The 11,295-nt window shown below is 28.6% G+C and overlaps 1 protein-coding gene across 1 annotated transcript; it reads left to right on the forward strand.

Annotated features, from left to right (window-relative positions):
• Positions 1-5,472: 5,472 nt before the first annotated feature.
• Positions 5,473-6,716, forward strand: LOC7454001 (mitogen-activated protein kinase kinase 9). Its single transcript, XM_002318271.4, has one exon. It carries the CDS (start codon positions 5,589-5,591, stop codon positions 6,549-6,551), a length of 963 nt encoding a protein of 320 aa, XP_002318307.2. The 5' UTR covers positions 5,473-5,588; the 3' UTR covers positions 6,552-6,716.
• The last annotated feature ends 4,579 nt before the right edge of the window (positions 6,717-11,295 follow it).

The following is an 11,295-nucleotide window of genomic DNA, read 5'->3' on the forward strand; positions in this document are numbered from 1 at the left end:
GCTGTTAGGTAAGGTTTTAGAATATGATTTATATTATATTTATAATTTCACTAATATATATAAAAAATAACTTGTGTAGTTTTTAGAGGATTGTTTTAATTAATACCGTTCAATTAATATAAAATATTTAATTATTTTTTTCATAGCTCGCGGAATAAAACATGATCATGTAAAATCATTAATAAAAGTTCATCATAAATGAAGGAGGCATATACGGACCAGATTAGCTGCCTTGATTACCTAGCTTCGTTTGTCCTTTTGTCCAATCTTGTTTTGAGAAGCAAGAAGACCATTTTAATGGTGGTGACAAAAGGGAATCAGTTACGTATTTCCATTCCATAGATGTTGATGATGACTTGATGGAGACCATGTAGGTCTGATTTTTACATCAATTTCGTAATAAACTCAACATTAAATATTATATTGTATGTTTGATATTGTTATAATTTTAATATAAGTTATAATTTTAATATAAGTTATGGTTTGAAAAGATAAGTTTTAAAAAAATTATAAATTATAATTTTTTTTTAATCTAAGTTTTCAGAAGAGAATTTTAAGTGAGGTTTAGAAGTTACGTGTTAATTAACTAAATATTTTTTAAATTTATAATTAAAATAAAATATAAATTATACCACTTCACTTTATAAAAACAAATAGAGTCTAAGCTGTTTGTTTTTGTATTTTAAAAATATTTTTAAAATATTTTTATTTTTATTATTTTAAATTATTTTTTTATGTTTTCATATCGTTTTAATATGTTGATGTTAAAAATAAATTTTAAGAAATAAATATATATATATATTATTATAATATATTAAAAAAACTTTAAAAAACAACTATATCATACTATAAACTAGACTAAATTGAAAGAAAGAGGAAATAACAGTCACAATGGAAAAGAAGCTGAAAACAAACAAAAATAATTCTTAATTTTTCTATACAATAATATAAAATGTTTTTTTTTTAGTTTAACGTGAGTATCCGGGCCAGCTTGAGCGCACCTCGACTAATCCCACGGACCCTGAAGTTAACGACCATGTAAGCCTCTAGTGGCCATCATATGAGTAACCACATGGCTCAAACTCGAGACCACAGAAAGAGTAAATTTCTTAATCTTAAATTATTATCACTGAACCACCACCTAAATGATTAATATAAAATGTTTCTTGTATAAATGAGTGATGCAGATGAGCATCATTATTATCGTTGATTTTATATAAATAAATCGAAACTCCAAGTCATGAAAGATGTGTATTATAAACGGCTGGATTCAAGTAACTCAATGTGCCTACTCTATAGCCGCCTCTGTCAGCATCTTCAACGGAAAAATGCAGCAGCTTCTGAATTCTGATACTCTTCCATGCTCAAATCAGTCAGCAAGCAGATCTTTGTGCACGGGCATTGAAAATACACCATCTGTTTGACCCATCATCTGCAGTAGATCAGATGTGTTTTTTTAAAAGAATATTTATATATGTAAGTTTTTTATTATATTTTTTTACATAAAACATTTTAAAAAACTGATGCATACATATTATTAAATAAATTAAGAATTATATTTATTGATAAACAAAAAAAAGTATTAATAATAACTAAAAATAAAATTAAAAAAAAAATTATAGATCAAGATATTTAATCTTGCAAGATATAACATTTACCCGGTTGTATTTACTGAATTTATTTATTAAAATTAACTTTTTATTCAATCAAATGATATTAAAAATATACACACATATTAAATTGATTAAATAAAATAAAAGTGAAAAATATTATGCAAGGCTACATATATATATCAGAAATATTATCTGAAAATAAATATATTTTTATTTTCAAAAATAGAATTCTTATATACAAAAAAAAATTATAGATTAATCAGAATAATCTTTTTAAAAATTAAATATACACAACACCATAAAAAAAACAATTTCTATCCAAAAAAAAGGTCAAATAAAAAAACAAATGAATATTAATTGAAACATAAATTTAAAAATTATTTTGAAAAAACATATATAAAAAAAGATATCAGTAAAAAAAATGTTAGAAAAAAATAATAACTTGATTATTGTAACTTAACTAGTCAAACTCGTGACCCGAACCATGAACTCAATCGTGTTCAATATTTTTTCCACTTAAATTTATATTCAACCTTAAAAAAAAAAAAAGCAAAAAAGAGCCTAGAAGCGCTAACAAGCTTAAGCTTATTTTTATTTTTATTTAATTTCTTAAAGGGTTGTCCGCCTTTTTTTTAAAAAAAAAAGCAGGCGACATGTCACCCACCAAGGCAGACGATGTGTTGTCTGCAAACCCAGATTCCAACCACCATAATGATGGCCGGAAAATCAGGCATCTAGTCTTTTGCCCTAAAATCCAATTTTCAAGCTACAATTCAATTTCAAAACACATCTCACCAACATCCTTAAAACACTCACAAACCATTTCATCAACTCCAAATACCTAAAAGATGGTCCAAAAACCTGAAATCAAACTGATTTAGTTTGAGTTTCTCAGCTCAGATCTTATTCTCCATGTAATATCGAGAATCTAAACAACCATCATAAAACTCTTTTCATCTCATGAAACCTGAAGACACCAGGAAAACCTATTTTAGTGAGCGAAAATGAAATGAACGTTGGCTTTCTCTTTTATCACCAGAATCTAGGAGCCCCCCCTCTCTCTCTCTCTATCCTCTCTCTCTAACCAATAACTAAAAAATAACACAAATGAACTTGTGTACTAAAATTGATTTTTTTTTTTAAAATTTAAGGGGGTCTAAATTGTATACATAAAGTACTTTTTTAAAGATAGAAGACCTAAGTGTATTTTTCATTCAATCTCTGACACGCCATACTTGTTGACACCTTTTCATTTTGGCTCCCCTTCTTTCATTTCCACCATTGATTAAGAATTCAGGCGCAATTGGCTTTCAATTAGAATTAAATCACACAAAATAAAACTTTAAGAACCAAAATGAATTATTAAAAAAATAAACAATGTTGTCCATATTGTTTTGTGTGTGCGGGAACAATGTTGGCTCTACTAGTATTAAGTCACAACAATATATTCAACAGTTACATTTCTAATATTTTTTTAATTTAGATATCTAGGTTGAATTCAAAATTATGAATCAAATTTCTTTTTTATATGTGATTTATTTTTAAATTTTAATTTTAATTTAAAATGATAAAAGTGAGGGATTGAATCCACTTAAACATCAGTCCTATAAGTTAGAGAAAATAAACAGGATGAATCTTCTTGACCTAGGTTTATATCATTAAAAAAAAGTGTTAGAGTAAAAATCATTCTAGTACATTAACATCAAGGACTTAATTAAGAAAAGTTTAGTTTCGAAAGTACATTAAGAATCAATTTAGAGTGTCAAGTTAATTTGGAATTTGCCCAGATTAATAAATACCATTAAAAACTGCATTCTACCGGTCACCCCTTGAAAGATATTCTGAGTGACTGTAGAAGAGTGTTGGTTAAGGTTGGGATACCCTTATTAATGCACGGTGCCCATTTTGAGTTGTGGTTGCTCGAGTTTTGATGAAGGTTGAATTTTTTTTTGCTTGAAATAATTTTATTTTTATATTTTTTATTGTTTTGACGTGCTGATGTTAAAAATAAATTTAAAAAAATAAATAAAATTATTTTGATGTATTTCTAAATAAAAAAAACATCACCATACTCCTAAATAGACTTTTAGTCACCCTTTGAAAGATATTTTGAGTGACTGGAGCATAGTGTTGGTTAAGGTTGGGATACCCTTATTAATGTGTAGTGTTTGTTTGGAGCTGTGGTTGTACGAGTTTCAATGAATGTTGAATTTGTTTTTGCTTGAAATAATTTTTTTTTCATTTCTTGATTGTTTTGATGTGCTGATATTAAAAATAAATTAAAAAAATATTATTTTATTGCATTTTCAAATGAAAAACATCTTAAAAAGCAACTCCAACCCCACTCCCGAATAAACTTCTTGTCACCTGGGTGGCTAAGTTGTTGCAACTACATTGAACCTAATCCATTATTCATGGCATTAATTTCCAATTTGGCCAACTTGGTGCCGGCTCCACGAGGACCACGACATTAAGAGAATCCCCACCTTCAACCAATTCTATGTCCCAATATAAGTATCTACCACTGTTCCTAGGTTATATTCATTGGGTCCATTTGCATTATTATGCATGTTAGTATAGTCGTTATGCAAGCATCCCTTGATCATTTGCAGGGGAGGTGAGATGCCTTTTGCTTAATCTTGCATATACTGCAGATTCTCTTCTCTTGAGATCTGGATCTCTACATTAAACCTAACTTATAATTTGAAATCTCCATGGAAGAGGTAAGCATCTTGTGATAATTCATAGAAAAATGAGGGGAAGGTAAGCCCTCTGGCTTCTTCTGGTCTCGCTTTGTATTCGGCCAAACTTCATCTAATCCTGAAAGAATCAGCCGACTGCAGGCTAATGATAATAAAGATTGTGTTTTAAAGTTTTTTTCTTGTTTAAAAATATATTAAAATGATATTTTTTAATATTTATTATTTACGTCAGTACATCAAAATGATTAAAAACAGTAAAAATAAAAAAAAAATCAATATACATCATAATAATAAATGGATTTCCCAAAAAGGGTTGTTAGATGACCATACAAAACTTTAAAAAACAATTAAAAAATATTAATTTCATATAAAAACAATTAAAACTAAAAAAAAAACAAATATGAGATTTTTTTTTAGTAACTGTGGTTAGCCGGGTCAGTTTGCACGCACCTCGACTAATCCCTCGAGATTCTAAAGTTAATAATCATATAAACTTTCAATAATCCTAAAATTTATAACACTTAAATTGATAATTCATAAGTAACGAATTAAAAACCCGACAGTTACATCTCTCTCAATGTTAGATATTCATTCAATCGGATATACACTTATTAAATTATTCCCACTTGTACTCAGATTGATGTTTTTTCGTTATCTATCAAGCGGTTTGAAATATTTGGCATCTACAGAAATCGATACTTCAATGTGTTCACTACGTGACAATTACATTATAATCATGGTTTTAAATCTTACTTTTAATCAGGATATATAATATCAATGATTCCGTTGCATCACATGTAAAATACTTAAAATTTTAAATATCTAATAAATACTAAACATCTTATCACATCATGTGACGTGTCGTAAGATAATAGTAGAATAAAATAAAAATCACATATATCTCAAAGTGATGGCAATTGTTTTAATAATAATAATAGAAAAAAGAAAGAAATGTCACGAAAAAGAAATAAAAAACAAAAGACTGGTTACTTGGTCACGAGAAGATAAGAAATGCATAGAGTCCACATAAAAAAATAGCCACCATGATTACACTTCATCACTCTCCAACAAAAGCTCTTTTCAATTTTAACACCCCACCCCACCCCACCCCCACCACGTCCTTCCTTCCTCTCCCTATCCTTCCACCATCCTTCCCAAAAAATCTTCCACGTGCTTCAACTCTTTCCACTTATATAACAAGCCCTACGCCTCTTCACTTCCTCCTAACCTTCCCGGAAAAAAAATAAAAATAAATCATATCCCTCTTCACTTAATGGCCCTTGTCCGTGAACGCCGCCAGGTTAACCTCCGTCTCCCCGAACTCTCGGACCGCCGCCCCCGCTTCCCTCTACCGCTTCCCCCCACCTCCACCATCAACAACAACAACACCACCTCTACCATATCTTGCAATGATATTGAAAAAATACACGTGCTAGGCCATGGTAACGGTGGCACGGTATATAAAGTACGTCACAAGAGAAACTCACAAATTTATGCACTTAAAGTTGTACATGGAGATAGTGACCCATTAGTCCGCCGCCAAATTTACAGAGAAATCGAGATTCTCCGCCGTACAGATTCCCCCAACATCGTTAAGTGCCATGGGGTTTATGAAAAACCATCTGGGGACATAGCAATTACGATGGAGTACATGGATTTAGGCACACTCGATTCACTTCTGCAAAAACATGGTACGTTCAATGAGTCCAAACTGTCACATGTTGCAAGTCAGGTTCTGAATGGTCTTAGCTACTTGCACGCCCAGAAAATCATCCACAGAGACATCAAGCCTTCAAATCTGCTGGTTAACAAGGACATGGAAGTGAAGATTGCTGATTTCGGTGTGAGTAAAATCATGCATCGTACGTTAGATGCTTGTAATTCGTATGTTGGTACTTGTGCTTACATGAGTCCGGAAAGGTTTGATCCTGATACTTACGGTGGCAATTACAATGGTTATGCTGCTGATATTTGGAGCCTGGGGCTTATTTTATTGGAGCTTTATTTGGGCCATTTTCCATTTCTTCCACCGGGTCAAAGACCCGATTGGGCTACTCTGATGTGTGCTATTTGTTTTGGGGATCCGCCGAGCTTGCCGGAGGGAGCGTCGGAGGAGTTTCGGGACTTTATTCAGTGTTGCCTGCAGAAAGAGTCTGGTAAGAGGTGGACAGCAGCTCAGCTATTGGCTCACCCTTTTGCATGTAAAGTTCCAAGATCCGATTTAGTGGACTTGTGATTTGACCCGAACGCCCAATTAAATTTGTGGGTTGGGAACATAATTTTGAGTCTTTTTGTACAGACTCCTGGAATCTGGATTTGGGATTTTCTTTTGTACATTCTCTTAATCTGAATCTTTTGTAGCTCTGTTCCATTAAAGCAATGAATCTGCTCTTCAAAATGAGACTTTTTTTTTTTTTTCATTTTCTTGTTCTTTACATCCTTTATATTTTCATTTTTAGTTCATCTACTTGGGTACTATTTTTTATTTCTTGAAAAAGTTAAAAAAAACTTTTTTATTTAATGAGATTTCAATACTAACCTCTCAAGAAAGAACTCTCATGACTTGAATATTCTTTTTTCATAGAAAAAAGTAAAAATAAAATAAAATTCTGGGTACAGCACAGGACGTAGCATGACGCATAGCTAGCTCCCATCCATGCATGGTGATTTGAGTCCCTTTTCATTTCTAGCAGATTAGTTTAGTAACATGGGGGCACTTTTAAGTGGAGTAACATTTTTTTACTATATATATATATATTGAAATTACTGTGAGATATTTCTATAAGAAAATATCATCATCGTTCACCAATCAGATATTTCTATAATAAAATAGTCAAATATTGTAATCTTTAGTTTATTTTCATTCTTTATTATATTTTGCTGTAATTGTTTTTTGTCAAAACTAAAAATAATAAGCGTAGCACGCGATAATTTGATTAATAAAAATATATTTTAAATCAATATAAGATATCCTTTAAAATACAAAATGGTGATTAATGTTTTTCAATATATTCAAATATTAATAAATTCTTATTTTGGAAAAAAGAAAAAAGAAGTATATAATTTTGAATATTTATAGAGTATTTCGTTTTTTTTCCAAGGTCTTTCTATAAAACATGGTCACGTGTTTTTGGGGTGAGCAGATCTTGGTGACTACTCTTGAGATCATGACTCTGGGGGAGCCTTCTCCACTTTCCTGCTAAAGCATAAAAGCGTGCAAGAGCCCCATACATTTTTAATCCCATTATTTTTTCATTAATTTTCACGTGCACTTTGATAAACTATTGGCTTGCAAGCCTATCTAAATCGTGATAAGATTTGTGATTTGTCCTTGAAGAATTCTTTAATACGTTGTTTTCGCCTGCCTCTTTTTGTGTTTTGATAAAAACTTGTGAGACTCAATTAATTTGGGGATGAAATTGAATTAAGTTTAAAAAAAAATAAAAAAAAGTTAAAAATCTGGGTGATCTGGCGGGTTGACCTGGTTAACCTAGTAAGACCTGGTCAAAAACCCGGTTACAACCCGTTGACTATTTATTTTTTTAACTAAAACGATATCATTTTGATTTATAAAAAAATTGGGATTGACCCGAGTGACCTGATGATCTGATCAAAACCTATGACCCGAGCATTGGGCCGGAACGACCATCGAGCCGGGTTTAAAAACTCTGTTTTTAAAAACACTTTTGAAATAATTTGATTTTTTTATATTCTTTTCTTTACTTCAAATTAATTTTTTTAATGTTTTTATATCGTTTTAATGTGCTAATATCAAAAATAATTTTTTTAAAAAAATCATTTTAATATATTTTTAAATAAAAAAATACAAAATTACAGTTATCACAACTCTAAAGTTATTATGGATCCAAATTTGGTTGGTTTCTCTGTCTATTCCCAAGCAAGATGCACAATCTTCACGTCACTTCGCATGTTTCTTTTCTAATCTTTCTTTGGATAAATATTAGATATTATCATATTAATATAAATTATAATTTAAAATATCATTTAAAAATTTAAATTTTTTAATTGATATAAATTTTTTAATATAATATCAGAATTTTATTGATTAAGTGATTATGAATTTGAATTTTATTATTTGAATTTTTTTAATTAAAATTAATTAATAATATAAGATAATACACACTTATTTAAATTTTAAGTTTAAAAAACTTTTAGAATTTAAGCCTATAGTTCACAAAAGACATTTCTTGTATAAATTAATTGTCCAGACGAACTTATCCATACTGCGTTGCGTATTAATGGGGTCCCGAAAATAGACTCGAAGTAATGGAAACTTCGTCGTACGTATAGAGCAAGAGCTTATTTGATAGCGAGCAAATGAATTATTTTTTAAAATGTTTTTTATTTATAAATATATTAAAATAAAATTTTTTATTTTTAAAAAAATTATTTTTAATATAATATGTAAAAATAATCTAAAATTATCAAAAAAAATATTAATTTAAAATAAAAAAATAAAATAAAAATTTAAATTATTTGAAAAACACTTTTAAAATAAAAAATAAACAGACAGAAGATTGACGCACCTACAGCAAAAGAAGGTCGACGTTTTTCTTTTTTGTTTAACGTAGGTATTCAGGCCAGCTTGCACGCACTCGACTAATCTTACGGGCCCTGAAGTTAACGATCACGTAAGTTTCTAATGACCATCATATGAACAATTACAGAATTTGAATCTAAAACCATAAAAAAAATAAATTTTTTCATTTCAAGTTTTTATTATTGAGCTCCATCTAGATGACTAAGGTCGATGTTTTTGGGCGTTGATGTGGATGTGTTTCTGGACTGCATGGGCCCACAGAGGCCGAATAATTGATTGCATGATGAGTCACCAAATATCTTGTTCAGATGCATGAACGTGACTTCACAGAACACCCACTAGGCAACAAGCAAGATGCTGCTAGACTGCTAGTCATCATGAATGATGTCACGACCCACAACTCTCCTAAAGTAATTTTCAGCTCACAAGTCCTCAGCAGTGTAATAAAAAATAAGAAAAAATTTTAATTTTTAATTAATTTATGAAATTAAAAAAAATTTAAAATTCAACCAGGTCAATAAAAAAAATAAAATTTAATTTTTAATTAATTTAATTTTAAAACATAAAATTAAAAAAATTAATTTTAAAAAAAAATCAACCCACTAAACTCATTATTCATATGTCATGAGAGTGAAATAATCTAATAAAAAATAAATTTAATATTAAAAAAAATTTTAAAAAAAATTTGATTGAAAAAAATAATAAAAACCCTTGTTTTTTTTTTTTTTGTTAATAATGTCATTCATCAAATAGAAAATGATAATTTGAAATTTAGCTTTATCTCAGGAAAGTGACATTGGAAATTATATTTGAGGTGCAGAAGATGTGGAGATAAAATAGTGAAATATTCCTGAGCATATGAAGAGTAGAGATTGAAGATGACAATTTAACGTGAACTTTATAAATATTGATTGAACCGATTCAAATAAATAGGTTTTTTTAATAATTATTTTATTTGATGAATAATAAATAATGTATAAATATTGTTAAAATCGATATAAAATTCAATCTAAACTTGACGCTATACATAATAATACATTGGTAATGAATACTCGAAATTTTATAAATAAAATATAAATATTTACTTTTTATTCAATGAACTATGCATATTCAATATTATGAATATAATAGAAATACAACTTGTGAATATTAACAAAATACTTGTGTGCCTAAATCATTGTAGCTACATCAACACTAGTGATATTTTTTTTCCCTCTACTCAACAACCCAATTATTTTCTTTTTTTATTTATGTTTTTTTTTAATTTGATTATTTAATGTTAGGTTGTTTCGGGGATTGTGCCTTGTAATTTTTTTTATTTTATTTTTCTATTCAGTTATACCGGTTTTATGAATTTAGTTTTTTTTTTTCTTAATTTTAACTTTAGATTTGTTAGAAGTCAGACTTTAAAAAAAAAAACTTTATTCATTTTCTATGAATTTATCCTTATCTTATAACCCATGTTGTGGGTTTAACATGTTAACTCGAGTTTTTTTTTCCTGTTTTTTTTTATTTAACATTGAGCGAGATTCATAATTTTTTTTAATTTATTTTTTATGAGGTCATCTCAATTTCATGATCATAGCTAACTTTGTTCATTTTTTTGTTTGTTTTTAATTTGGATTTTTTTTTAATTGGGCTCTATATTTTTTTTATTTACTTTCTATTTGATTTGGATTGTGAATTTAAAAAATTGATCCAGATTGATTTGATTTGTTTTTTGGATCATTTTTTAATTGAATACATACATACATACATACATACATACATACATATATATATATATATATATATATATATATAATTTCACTATCCAATAACTCAATCTTTTTTTTTTCTTTCGATTTCATCCTTAATATTATGTTGTTTAAGAATTAGACTTTGTTATTTTCTTCAATTTACTTTCTATGAAGTTATTCGATATGAGGGATTTAGGTTTTTTTCTCTTTTAATATTGACATTCAACATCAGATCTGTTAGAAATGAAGTTTCATAATTTTTTCATTTTATTTTTTAAAAAGTTATCTTGGTTTCACGATCCAAGTCACGAGTGTAACAAGTTAGCCCAAGTTGACTTTGATTGTTTTTTTAATTAATTTTTTATTATTTCATCCTTAAATATTTATCTCGGTTTCATGACCTGAATCGCTGGTTTGACAGGTTAATCTGGGTTGACTCAAGTAGTTTATTTTTCTCCTTTTTATACTTTAATTTTTTTTAATTTCATCATTCAATGGGTTGATTAGAAACTGATATTCATAATTTATTTTGATTTATTTTTTATAGAGTTATCACGGTCTCTTGACTCATGTTGCAAATTTGATAGATTAAGCCAGGTCAATCTAATACGTCATCATCTCAATATTTTTTAAAAATATTATCCAACAAATCACCGTATCAATATTGAAAAATGATGTTA

This window comes from Populus trichocarpa, chromosome 12, assembly GCF_000002775.5.
Source record: "Populus trichocarpa isolate Nisqually-1 chromosome 12, P.trichocarpa_v4.1, whole genome shotgun sequence".
NCBI classification, from domain to species: Eukaryota; Viridiplantae; Streptophyta; class Magnoliopsida; order Malpighiales; family Salicaceae; genus Populus; species Populus trichocarpa.

What these genes read in the sequence shown, in the direction of transcription:
- LOC7454001 (XM_002318271.4), top strand. Translation starts at nt 5,589, where the DNA reads ATGGCCCTTGTCCGTGAACGCCGCCAGGTTAACCTCCGTCTCCCCGAA.